The 13422-nt window shown below is 46.2% G+C and overlaps 1 protein-coding gene across 2 annotated transcripts in view; it reads right to left on the bottom strand.

Moving 5' to 3' along the window:
- The window catches only part of MLLT1 (MLLT1 super elongation complex subunit), a 35505-nt gene that overhangs the window by 4475 nt on the left and 17608 nt on the right, over positions 1–13422 (bottom strand). Inside the window, exons 5-11 of one of the 2 annotated variants that reach the window (XM_054050339.1) lie at positions 12875–13000; positions 10776–11321; positions 5762–5849; positions 4850–4961; positions 3575–3674; positions 3287–3358; positions 325–396 (exon numbers count right to left, since the gene is read on the bottom strand). In XM_054050339.1, coding sequence (XP_053906314.1) covers positions 325–396; positions 3287–3358; positions 3575–3674; positions 4850–4961; positions 5762–5849; positions 10776–11321; positions 12875–13000 — 1116 coding nt within the window. Of the gene's footprint in view, positions 1–324; positions 397–3286; positions 3359–3574; positions 3675–4849; positions 4962–5761; positions 5860–10775; positions 11322–12874; positions 13001–13422 lie in introns of both variants that reach the window. The other variant, XM_054050338.1, reaches the window with a different exon arrangement.

The raw sequence follows: 13422 nt of genomic DNA, 5'->3' as shown, positions 1-13422 counted from the left end.
CTCCCCCTGCACCCCTTACTGTCTCAGCCTGGAAAGTGGTGTGGGCTTGTCTTTCATTTTAAATGAGCCCAGGAATGCCACCAGGATGACAGAAGGTGGATGCACACACCGCTATTCTGTATCTTTTCCAACAAAATATTGCATGCAGAGCTGATTTTTTTGGTTTTTTTTTGTTCTACATATCTCTGCTTTCGAAGTGACCCAGCCCCTTGCAGAGCAAGGAGGGGAGTGAGGATCCAGCATCACAGGGGTCTGGCCGAGACCCCTGGACACAGAGATTACAGAGAACAACAGCTGCCCAGAAAGCTGACAAAGGATCTCTACCTGCTGTAGCACATTGCGCTCTCGTAGTGCCATGAGTCGCCTGTGAAGCTCCACTAATTCATCAGTGTAGGCCTGTAAAGGAGGCAGGAACAGAAACAGTGATATGAGGGACGTGTTTGTATGACTCCCAAAGTGAATCCCATAATAAGGATCAGAGGAGCTGAAGGCCTTTTCAGACATTCTTCCCTATATTTTTTATTGCCTCCTCCATCCTTATCAAGTACTGGGAGACCAATGACTTCCCACAAATATGGATGGTCTGAAGACCATCAAGACTATGTAATGGCATTGTTAAACACACACCTATACTCGGCTTCATGAAGTGGTCAGAACCTTCATGCTCAGAGGACCTCAGTATGGGGAGGTTCATCTTGGTGAACTGCAGCAACTTCTTCATCAATAGGTTGTCCTAATGAACTACTCGTTACATGCAAGCACCCACAGCAATGCTCAGTGACCAACACCCCAGCAATCTGCTGAGCAGCGAGTTCAGTTTAGGTAAGAAAAATTAAGTGATTCCAGTTTTACAGACACCACCGCAGGAAATGCAGGGCTTATTACAAGCTCAACACATTAACTGTGCTTATATAAGGTTGGATTGTTTGTTTGTTTGATTTTTAATTCAGGCAGCCAATGAGGTGAGTTTCTGTTGGCACACTACTGCTCACAGGGGATGGATTCTTCATCCATAAAGCTGCCCCAGAGTTGTTCGCATCTGTATCAGCAAAACTGAACTCTGTTAACTAGGACAAAACAAAAATCCTCAACAAATTCCGCCCCCTAAAAGCCAATTGTGCTAACTACTCATGGTCCAGGCAGAGAAACATACTTTTCCCACAACACCCACGCAGCGCTGAACACTGCACTTGTTGGGAGAGCCAGAGGCTTTTATAAAAGCCTCTGACAGCTGGGAAAGCTGATGGTGTTTAGGGTCTCTGATCTCCAAGGTGTCCCCTCTGTCTATAACAAGTAGTCTATTAAAAAGACACCATTCCCTCCAAATCTCATACAAGCACAGAATGGTTTCCGTTGGAAAAGACCTTTAAGATCATCAAATCCAGCCATCGACCCAGTGCTGCTAAGTCCGCCACCAGACCATGTCCCCAAGTACAACATCTACTCATCTTCTAAACAGCTCCAGGGATGGTGACTCAACCACCTCCCCAGGTAGCCCCTTCCTATGCTTGACAACCCTTTCACTGAAGAAACTCCTCCCAATATCCAACCTAAATCTTCCCCAGTGCACCTCAAGGACACTTCCCGTTGTCCTGTCACTTGCTACCAGGGAGAAGAGAGCAACCCCCCACCTCACTACAAACTCCTTTCAGGGAGTTGTGGAGAGCAATAAGGTCTCCCTCAGGTTCCTTTTTTTGCACTAAACAACCCCAGCTCCCTTAACCGCTCCTCATAAGGTTTGTGCTCTAAACCCTTCTGCAGTTCTGTTCCTCTTCTCTGGGCACGCTTCGGTGTCTCAATGCCCTTCTTGTAGTGAGAAATTCAAATCTGAACACAGGATTCAAGGTGTGAATCACTGTCACCTCAGCAATGGTTAACAGCCAAGGATTTCGGCTGGCAGAAGACTCAGCTGCACAGAGCTCTGAGATCCTGTTTAGACCTAACACGAAGGGATTAATCTGGGCTGTATTCTCCTTCTGGAAAAGCGGTAAAGCACCCGAGAGCTGCAGACCCATTCTCTAATTACTGCAAGGACCTCAATAATCAGACTGAGGAAAGGCATTAAGCTCTCACTTGATTGATTTCTTTATGAAAAAAAATGACAGAGCACTTCCTGGCCAGTTCAAGGTTTGGCTATTTGCTCGCAAGCTTGCCCTGCTTTAGGAGTGCATGAACTACTCAGCTTTCCTTGGGGACAAGAGAAAAGGGAATTTCATTGAGCAAAGGTTTCAACACCACCAGCAAAGCAGAACATCAGACAACCTTTTATTTGTCAGATCAAAGGTGCATGAAAATGGCCTTTTAATGCAGAGACTCTCATCATTGCAGCAGTGGCTGGACCAGTGGTTCAGAGAAAGGGCAAACAAATAAACCAATTTTAATATTTTGAAATGGCCTGGGGGCCCAGCTGTTCAACAGACAATTTCTGCAGTGTCAGTCTCTGAAGTCCTGTCCATTCAACATCTGCTTTTCATCACCCTCAAGCCTTTAACCTGTTGAGACACAACAATCTGAAAAGGGCAGGCTGATTCTACACAGAAATGTCAGCGTCTGCTGTAGTTCAAGCTAACATAGAATCAGTTTCTAACTTCAGCTCAGTCTCATCTGAGTAACTTCATTTTCTGAAAGCTAGCTTTAGACAAGGTTTCCCTCTAGCAGCGATCCCACAGGGCACTGGGATGCAGAAAGGCCAATGCTTACACTTACTCCTATAGAAACCACGGCCATCCTCGAGCTGGTGGAGCCATAAGTCAAAGGGGCAGAAAAGGCTGCACCTGCAGGAGAGGTGACCCCAAACTGACCAGCAGAGGATTCCAACCCACATATCGCTCAGTTAAACTCTGTATAAAACTGAGCAATCATGAGGATCTTGCTCTCTTCTGTGATAGCCAATGTCCAGTGAGGACCTCATCTGTCTGTTTGCCCCAATCCCAGACATGTGCGTTCCCGAATCTGGTCCTAAGCCCAGCTCCCTCCTAGCCTTGGACACACACCCTCATGTCTGCTCTGCAGCATTTGTTGTGATGTAGTCATTGAGGGGTGGGGAGGTGGGGGGCGATTTCATCTATTTGTATGTATTATTTTATTATTTTCTTTATTATTTTGTTAGAGCTCTAGTTTTAGTTTCTAAACAGCAGTCTTTTCCTCTAGTCTCCCTTTCCCTGGGAATGGGAGAGATGGGAACTGGGAGCCCAACTGCTCAGTTGTAGCTACTGATATTGGCTGGGCCAGAGCTAAACTGCAACAGTGTCCAACTGTTTTAGGACACATAAACCCTCAATCATACCTTGTCGTATGTTCCCTTCTTCAGGATCTTCTCTGGCTTGTTACAAGACTCTGGGCTTTTTCTTCCAGATGCCTGAGGTTAAAACAGATCAACATTAGGGACCAAAACTAGTCCAGACAATGTGGTGGTTTAAAGGAAGCACAGTGCAGAACAGATGGAAATCGCCTATCTGATGGACACAGTTAAACAGGGAAACTCTGGTGCAAGCTGGAACACTGTGGACTGAACACAAGGTGGGAACCAAGAGCGGTGGAAAGGAGCATTGTATGGGCATGCAGAATGCAATACCTTATTATTTGCTGGAGGCAGTTTCTGACCAGGAGGTGGCTCTCGACTTGGCAGGCAGGAATCGGCACTGTTATCGCTGTCACTGTCACTAAGGCTCAGTCTGAAAAACCAGCAGCAGAGAATGAGCATCACCGGGTAACAGGAAACTTATTGAGCTGTCAATAGAACCACACAGAGTTAAGTGAAATTCTCTTCTTTATTATAGACTACTGAATTGTCTGGCAGAAAAGACCAGTCTGTCATTTCAAAGAGTCATTTTTTCCCATATGGCATCACCTTTGCTGTCTCCATCCCCTCCACAGGCAGAGCAGGAAGTTTTAGTTTACACATTGCAGCTAGCAGCTCGGCTCTCTCACACACAGGTCTCCTTAGAGCAACCGAGTAAGCACCACTCGATTTTCACAAATAGCAACTATTCACCTCCAGTATTTGTTCCCAGATCACCGAGTACCTGCACGAGAGGCTAATCCACACCTCCACTGGGCACACAGGCAAAAAAAAAGCATTTGGTGTTTATGTTGTGACCTGTGGGACTTCCCGTTTCTTCTCATTCTTCTCGTAGCCCTACAGATGCATCACAGCAGCTATCCTGCTTCTGACAATCTTGGAATGTTTATTAACTACCTGCAAAGCCTTCATTCCCGTTTAGTAGTTAATGACAGAGTGGAACAACGGATTTTGTTTGGTTTTGATGAACACCAGCATCATTTGCAATTTGCAGCTGCTATCTGGACCAAGCATTTGGTTTCAAATAGTCAGCCTGACACTTCAGGTTTTGGGTACAACTATGTTTCCTGAGGGGAGAAGGAGCCAAGTAACCAACTGTCAGCACATGCAATCAGCAAAGACAAGGACCTCGCAGCTTCATAGCAGCCACTTGCAGGATCAGCAGCACTAGTTGACAGCCGGCATAGCACCCCTCTAATCTTTGCAGATCAAAGGTGCCACACACCAGCCAGCCCAGCAGAGATCTGAAGATGACAATTACGTGACTGGTTTAAGAGGCTCAGTCACCAACACCTACAAGCTCACCACACACCACTTCCCAGGGGCTTCCTCTCTTTGAGCTCTGGTGACCGCCGCTCATCTAGTTCTCTTCTCAATCTGCTGTTTGCATCGACCCTGTCCCCATCCCATATATCTGCCCTTCCTCTCCTTCTTTCATGCACAGCCCGCCTCACTGCTGATTCCTCCCTCCAAATGGAAGACACACAAAAATACCAAACACACAGGGCAGAAAGACAAGAAACATCTTTCTTCCCGATTTGTTACCACCTGGAATCCCGGCTGACTGGGTTTGCTTTGACTGCTGCCTCTTCTCCAGAGGAGCTGTCATCATCATCTGATTCCTCTGATTGCAGATCTTCCACCATGGAGCGCAGCGGGCCTGGGATCAGAGGGAAGAAAGCAATTCAGCACTAGGACATGTGCAACAGAACTCCATCTGAGCTACTGAATCTAACCCAGATCAGTTATTGTTAAGATACATCAAGATTTCTCAATAAGATGTCACTGTTTTTTGCACAAAGCTATCATAAACCACAATGTAATCAGGTCTCAGAGCTAAAGAAGAGCTGACAAACTTTACAACTGCAATAAAGCCACCCTGGCCCCCTGCCACATCCTCCCACTCTTCTGAAATGAAAACAAAAGGACACATTTTTCCTGCGTTTAAGGACTATTTTAGATGTCATTCAAGAGGCAGCATTTGCAGCAACACAGCATTTGCTGAAGTTTGAACATTGCCGCAGTACACCGCTCTGGATCATCAGTGGGGGGATCGGCAAAAGCAGGTCTGTCCTGCCCTGCACTAGTGACAAATGTCACAGGGATGATTTTAAACAGAATGTAGATGAGATTGGAGGACAAATATTCTAGTAACACTACAGATCAGGTAGCAGCAAACACATTTATAAACTGAGGCAAAAACCAGAGTCTACAGGGAAAGAACTAAATCCAGAGAGATCCCCTCTCCATAAATCAGCTGTCAAAATAGGAACACTTGTTCACGATTACGCTGTGACATTATTGCCTTTTCTTGCTGAAGTGTCACAGCTTCAACACATTTCTTCAACAAGAAACCATATCAACCTCGCACATGATGCCGGGGAAGCAGATCTCATGCTCACAAGCCTGGTATGGTCATGCAAGGAAGATTTTTAACACATTTTATTTCTTGCAACACACCTTGACTGTGGTTCTGAGATGGCTCAAAATCCGAGTCAGAGCTGGAGTCAGAGCTGGAGCTGGAGTTGGAAGGGCTGGACTGGACAGACTTAACCCCCCATAGAAGGAAAAGAAAGAAAAAGAATCTTAACCTTTCTAATCTAGAAAGTCAGTGCAGAGCACAAAGCACAGCGAAACAACAAACACATGAGCGTTCTACAACATTGTACATCACTGAATGCAATCCTGGAGTTACAGAAAAGACACAAAATGCTAGGTAAATAAAAACATTTATGAAAATTTGGATGTGCTGTAGCATCAGCAGCTCCCAACAAAACTCTTCCACTCCAAACACTTTCAAGTGATCAAAACCAACACCTGAAAAACATCCTTCCTTCGAACTGTGAGAGATGACCAGCATGCAGCCAGCACAGCTGAAGCCCTCAGACAGCGTATTTATTGTAGCATCTCCACATCCCTTCCGGACATCTTAGTGATCATGGGTAGGATGCCTGTCCCAGTTGGCTCACTTGACTCCAAAATGAGTTTGGACTTATTCCTAGACCCTCAAAACAGTTGTTTCTACACCAGCTTGAGGGATCCACAGTCCTGTTTCAATTTATTGTGAAAACATAGCAGAAACCAGGTAAATTCTGGTGAAACCCAACCCCACTGCCTGTCAGTAACCAGCAGGAATGCCAGGAATACACTGTTCAGTAGAGTGAGTAAAGAGATAAGGAACTACTGCCAGCAACAGCTTCCAGAAATAGAGCGTTAAGTGCTGTGTATGGTTTTAATGTAAACCCAGACGCTGCACAGCAACTGCAGGCTTTAGCCTGGAGGGCCACAAGGTGGCAGGGATGGCTCAATCACCGATCCCACCCAGCAACGGCTGCTGCCAACATCTTAAAAGGGGTATTGTTACCCAGTAGGAAATGTTTAAAGATTCCCAAGGTACTGTAATAATATCTTGGTTTTCTAAAGCAATTCCGTCACATTTCCATTTTATAGAATCACAGAATGGTTTTGGTTGGAAAAGACCTGTAAGATCATTGAGTCCAATCATCGATCCAGCCCTGCTAAGCCTGCCACTGGACCACATGCCCAAGTACAACATCTACCTGTCTTTTAAACACCTCCAGGGATGGTGACTGAACCTCCTCCTTGGGCAATGATAAGGTCTCCACTCAATCTCCTCCTCTCCAGGATAAACAACCCCAGCTCCCTCAGTAGCTTCTCATAAGGCTTGTGTTCTAAGCCCTCCACCAGCTCCATTCCCCTTCTCTGGACACGCTCCAGCACCTTGATGTCCTTGTAGTGAGGGGCCCAGAACTGAACACAGGATTCAAGGTGTGGCCTCATTATTCCAAACACATGTCCAGATGCCACTGGCCCTCTTGGCTACCTGAGCTGCTGCTGGCTCATATTCAGCCAATAAACAAGGTCCTTCCCTGCCAGGCAGCTCTCCAGCCCCTCTTCCCCAAGCCTGCAGCACTGCGTGGGGTTGTTGTGTCTCAAATGCAGGACCCGGCACTTGGCCTTGTTGAACCTCACACAACTGGCCTCAGTCCATGGGTCCAGCCTGTCCAGATCCCTCTGTAGAGCCTTCCTGCCCTCTAGAAGATCATTTCATTGCACCACTCCTGGGACCCTACCTGTTACTTCCACTACCAAATCCAGACGCTGGAAAAATCACATATTCCCATTGATAAATCAACTTCACTACAGACAGTGTTAATACTACAAAACCATTGTAAACAGGTAGAAAGAGGCACATCAGCCACCGTGGGCATTAATAATGAAAGTGGTGGCAGGGCTTTCATCCCAGCACCACCCTTCCCCACAATTTATCACCTAAGGATTTTTGAGTTTCATTTATTCCACTGTAAGAAGGTGGGGAAAAATGTCAAAAAGGAAGATTAGCCACCTTGTAAATTATGCAGTAGCAAAGGAAAACAATTTATCAAAGCCGGTATCTGAAGTATTGGCATAGTGCAGCAGCCCTATTTTTTTAGAAGCATTATATAAATAAAGAGCAATACTCTCAGGATAAGGGAGCCCAGCTCTTGGGTCTTGCCCACAGCTCACTTTTCATTCCTAATAATCTAGCAGGTTTTCTCTTAAAATGACATAACAGAACCTAGGAAATGGAAGCCGGAAGCTGTGCAGTCCTCTGTCTCTCCTTTTGCCCTACCAGCTATTTCCACCATTCAGGAGGCATCTGGCTGGACATGTTCTGCACGCTCAGGCTGCAGCTACTGTCGCTGGGAGATGACAAAAGCACAGGCCGACAATGGAAAAAAGCAAACCTGCCCTCACATCAGAGCGTCTCTCTTTTGTCAGCACAAGCATTTGGGCAGCCACGGATGAGGCCAATTCAGGGAAGTGGACTTGATGAGAACAGGGTCAGGGGAAAGGAGATTAAAAAAAGGGACAGACAACTACATTTCAGCAGCAGCTGAAGGGATAGACAACTAAATTTCAGCAGTAGCTGAATGGAAGGAAGAAATGGAAGGAGAAACCCCTCCCACTCACTGCAAAGTCACCCAAGCTCTCATGCCAGCAGCACAAACGAGAGCAAGACTGTTCCTTTCAACAACAGCCCGCAAAGATGTCAACTCAAAGCAATCGTGGAGCTGCAGCCTCAGAGCATGTTGCACAATACGCTGGCTGCTGCACCAATGCTGATTTAAGAGTTTCCGGGCCCCGGTCCACCTCCAGCTGCTCCTTTGCCTCAGTGATGTGGCTTTACCACACAGAGCCACAACCAGCTGTACCCATACAAATGACAGAGCAGCGAACTGCAGCAGTGGGAGCCAAAAGAGCCCCCCAGGATGGGAAAGGAGCTCAAACAGCCTTCTCTGCTGATGCCAATGCATTATGCAGTTACACCCTTGAGCTTCGAGTTCCACAGAAACCTAAGCTGATCTGACTGGCAGCTGCCTGGTTCCCCCCTTCATCACCGAGTATTCTCACTCACCCTCCTTCTGGGCAAGCACTCAAATCCCTCTGTCTGGCATCCAGTGGATGAGAGAGCTGGTGCAAGAGCGGACACAGAGCTCAGTGGGGCAGGACAGGGCTGTGGCAGACGCTGATGAACCACAACCACAGTTTGTGGTTTCACTGAACAGCCTAAACAGCGCTATTGGACTACAGCTGCATGGCGAGTCCCAAGGGGATGGATGACATCGAAGAAATAGGGAAGTACAAAGTGCTCAGGAACACAGAGCTCAGCAGAGCGCAGGAGCACACAGTAAGGGCCATGTATCTGGGACAGAAACAATGGACGGCCTATGTACCAACATGCTTCAGGTATACGGCTAAAAATGCGAGAGGGGCTGCTGCTTTGTGAAGCACAAGCTGCACATTTAATGAAAAAAACCTTTGCCAAGTAACTTGAATTAACACTTCCCTGATAAACGCTTCTGCTAGGCATCTTTTGCAAAAAAATCCTTCCTGCAACAAACCCATCATTCCTTACTGAAGTAATTCCTTACTACATTGTGGTGCTGATTAAACCATAATACGAATCGTCCCTGCAAGACTCATTCTAGTAAAATAAACCTTTAAAAACCGGTCAGCAGGAAGCAGGTCAAAAAAATTCATGGGATACAATCCTGTGAATCCTATGAGAAGATACATGGGCTTTTTTATAGCAAATACAAAATACACAAGCGAAAAGTATCAAGAGAGCAGCCCTGTGGAGAAGGATTCGGGGGTGCTGACTGATGAGAAGCTCGACGTGAGCCAGCAATGTGTGTTCACAGCCCAGAAGGCCAGGCATGTCCTGGGCTGCATCCAAAGCAGTGTGGCCAGTAGGGCCAGGGAGGGGATTCTCCCCGTTTACTCCGCTCTCATGAGACCCCACCTGGAGCCCTGTGTCCAGTTTGGGAATTCCCAACATAAGAAGGATAGGGAACTGTTGAAACGGGTCGAGAGGAGTCCATGATGAGGGGATGATCCGAGGAGATGATCCGAGGGCTGGAGCACCTCTGCTATGATGACAGGTTGACAGTGTTACGGTTGTTCAGCCTGGAGAAGAAAAGGCTCTCGAGATACCTTAGAGAAGCTTCCATTACTGAAAGGGGCTCCAGGAAAGGATGGGGAAGGACTTTTTACAAAGGCCTGGAGTGCGGGACAAGGGGTGATGGCTTTAAATTGGAAGGGGCAAGATTTAGACTAGACATTAGGAAGAAATCCTTCATGATGAGGGTGGGGAGGCCCTGGCCCAGGTTGCCCAGGGAAGCTGTGGCTGCCCCATCCCTGGAGGTGTTCAAGGCCAGGTTGGATGGGACCTTGAACAACCTGATCCAGTGAGAGGTGTCCCTGCCCACGGCAGGGGGTTGGAACTGGATTATCTTTAAGGTCCCTTCTGACACAAACCATTCCATGACTCTAAGAGTTCGGATACTTTATTTTGCCTTCTTTTAGAAAGCAAGTTTTAGAAAACTGAGGATGAGGAATGTTCTTAGTTGTAAAATGAAAATATATTTAGACAACTTTTAAAAATAGCAAACCATAACACAATTTAGCTTATATTTTACAGCACGAGTTATTTGGGTTTAGAGCCACGTGGCTGAGTTTTGAGCTTTAGCCAGCAGCACGTTTCCATGTCAGGAAAGGGGTTCTATTTACATTTTAATACTGTTTTTTTCAGGAACCAAACTGAAATTATTTCCTCCTTTTCTGAACTAAGATCATGTTCAAAACCACTACATTTCATAAGCAGGGAGAAACTGCATCTACACCTGCTCTACTCCAGCCATACATATGGAATGAAGGGAAGTAGATAACCTGAAACTTTGACTTCTCGGTAGCTCTGCGGGCAGATAGATCTAAATAGAATTGACAAGGCTACCCAAGCAAGAGTAACAATTAACGCTTACAGGATTCTGTGCTACAACCCAGCCCAAGCACAAGCATTTCCCAACTTGCTGTTCTATCTTAGCTGCAGGCATATTTTTCAGCACCTTTTTCATGCAGGGATTTAAGCAGCACATTTAAAAATTCTGGTAAAGGACAAATCGCTACTCACCTCCGACTTGAAAGAAGTTTCATCCTCCGAATTTGACTCCTCCATTTCCACTGGCTTTTTGATCTCCTTGGCCTCACTTTCAGATTTTACCTTTTCCACTTTGGTATTCATCTTCTCCTTGGTTTGTTTCTTCTCTGGGTACGAGGAAGACGAGGTTCTGGGAGATGTCCCTAGAATATTCTTCACCCCTTTGGAGCTACTCTTTTTTTGTTTTTTGGCACTGGGCTTTGGTGACTCCACGTTGGAGGGCCTCTTGCTGGAAGACTTCAACTCCGGCTGTGGCCCACCCTTTGGAGAAGTGTTCTCCAGTTTGGTCTCCTTCACGGCCAGTTTTGGTTCCTTGAAAGCAGCTTTTGGAGGTGCCTTCTCCTCCTTAGGCAGTTTGTTCTCAGTTGGTTTTCTGGAGGAGTCCTTCAACGGCTTGTTTTGTTCTCTTTCAAGGTCTTTGGAGGAATTTTTGCTCTCAGAGTCTTTTCTTGGCCTCTCTCTGTGCTCCTTGGTTACTTTGTGGGGCTTAGATGCCTTGCTGCTTTCCTTGCTTGCATCCTAAAATGCAGCAACACAAACACGCGAGTGAGGTATGAAATTAAAGCTCTGCACAAACTGATAAAACTCGTTCTCATTAATCACACCAAAGCATTTGTTTCATGCAGACACCCACCCACACGTGCCTGAGGTACGGATCCACCTCTGAGGCAGATACTTCAACTTTCCAAAAGCTGATGGGCACAAACTGACAGCAGGCACTTAAACATCTCTATCTGGAGAGGACAAAATGTTGCACAAACGTCTGTTCCTTTCCCTGGTCTACAAACACTCATAGATGTTTAGTTCAGATTTAACCTGCAGGGTTAATGTCTGAAGCCCGACAAGAGGAAACCCACTCAAGCAGTGTTACATGAAGTTATACTTCACATCACAATTTAGGGGAAAAAAACAGCACCTGAGAAGTTTAAGGTTACATCACATCCACAGGAAATGCAGATCGTGTTCGCAGCCCAGCCCCCAGCTCAGCACACAATGCAGCAGCTTGACAGAAATGCTGCACAGCCCCACAGCACAAGAGAGACAAAGTCTCTGCTATCAGCAGATATTTTATTGCCTTTAATAAGAACTTTAAGACATTGATCATTAGGAGCTTGGCACTGCCTATCCCAAGAGTCAGGCACGCATGAAGGCAAAGGATTACTTCCCTTTGCTAGTTATGTGTGAACTCAATGCTCATAGAAGTGGGTCTGGTGGGGAGACACTGGTGAATGTACTGGACACACTGAGATGCAAACACCTGCACACACCTCAGAGCAACCTAGGGAGGAGCAGGAGACTGTCATCAACATCAGAAGACATGACCGAAGTGCCAGAAGTGTTCATAGCCCTGAACAAAATGGGTATCAGAATTGAATTACACCAGAAAATGAATTGCTGTTAATATTTGTGACTGTTCAGGCTGATAAAGTGTCTGTAATCTGCGTCAAAACACAGCCTGTTGATTGATTCTCCTATGTAGAATTACACAGAAACAGCTTCATCACACAAATGAAAAAAAGAAAACCTAATCTGCTTCTGCAGTCTCAAGGACCAGATACTGGATGTAAACATCAAATCTTGAAATCACTGGTTTGACTGAGTGCAGCATATTTTATGTTCTGGACCTCCTACCAGGTCGTCTTTACGCCACCAGCCTAAGTAGCCCTAATGACAGGGGAAGTGCTGACTCTCTCTTGCTGCCAAGAGATGCAGGGACTCAGAGCACAGCTTTACAGTGGAAGATCCCCAGAGCTCATCCTCAGCATCATGAACAGACATCAGAGCAGTCAGAGAGGACTGCATTCAACTTCCTGCGCTACAGCAGAGTGGAAGAGATGGTTCACCAAAGAATCCTAGTCTCTGGTATTCCACTTTTGTTTCAAAGCTTCCCTGCAGCGCAGCCTAGCAAATCATAAAAAGGCCTCCTAAACTACACTGAGTTCCAGATCACCAGCTAGAGAACCACAGGATACAGCAAAAACATTGTCACAAACGGCTGTGGAATGAGCTCCTAGCAGCACGGCCTGAAGAAGTTCTTCCCCTCAGGATGATGCAAATGTTGCTTCACTGACCTTTGACCCGTGGGATGGTTTGGTCTTCTTGGGATCAGAGAAGGCAGAGAGCGGTATTGTGGGTAACATCGGGTAATCGGGACTTGGCCTTGAAACCGTTTCTGCTCCTTCTGGCATTACCATCACCTGGTAACAAAAATGAGAAAAATTACGTATGAGTGAAGTTGCACAGACTATTAATGCATGATTATGTTAAGCCACTTGCTCAATTAACACCACATCATTCATCTTTTGGATGTTTTTTCCCCCCCTGCTTAAGGTCATACAACGATATTGTCTGGGTAGTGCTCAGTTTCAAGGCGACTCCTCAGACACGAGAGCACTAAAACCACGAACAAACAAAAGGCACCATGCGATATCAAGTACTGTCCTCAAAGGGAACTCCAGCACTCTGAGCACAAGAAGGCAATAAAACTCTGCACGAGAACAGTGAATTCCCTGCAAATCCTTTTAACCTGTAGAAGGGCAGCAAGGTAAACATGGAAGGGATGAGCAAGACTTCCAGCAACTCGGGAGAAGCTGTATTCACTCATTCAGGAAATAAAAAG

The sequence above is a fragment of the Cuculus canorus genome, chromosome 27 (genome assembly GCF_017976375.1).
Source record: "Cuculus canorus isolate bCucCan1 chromosome 27, bCucCan1.pri, whole genome shotgun sequence".
Taxonomy (NCBI): Eukaryota; Metazoa; Chordata; class Aves; order Cuculiformes; family Cuculidae; genus Cuculus; species Cuculus canorus.
Note: the sequence above shows the minus strand (reverse complement) of the source record. Positions and strands in the feature narration are given on the sequence as shown.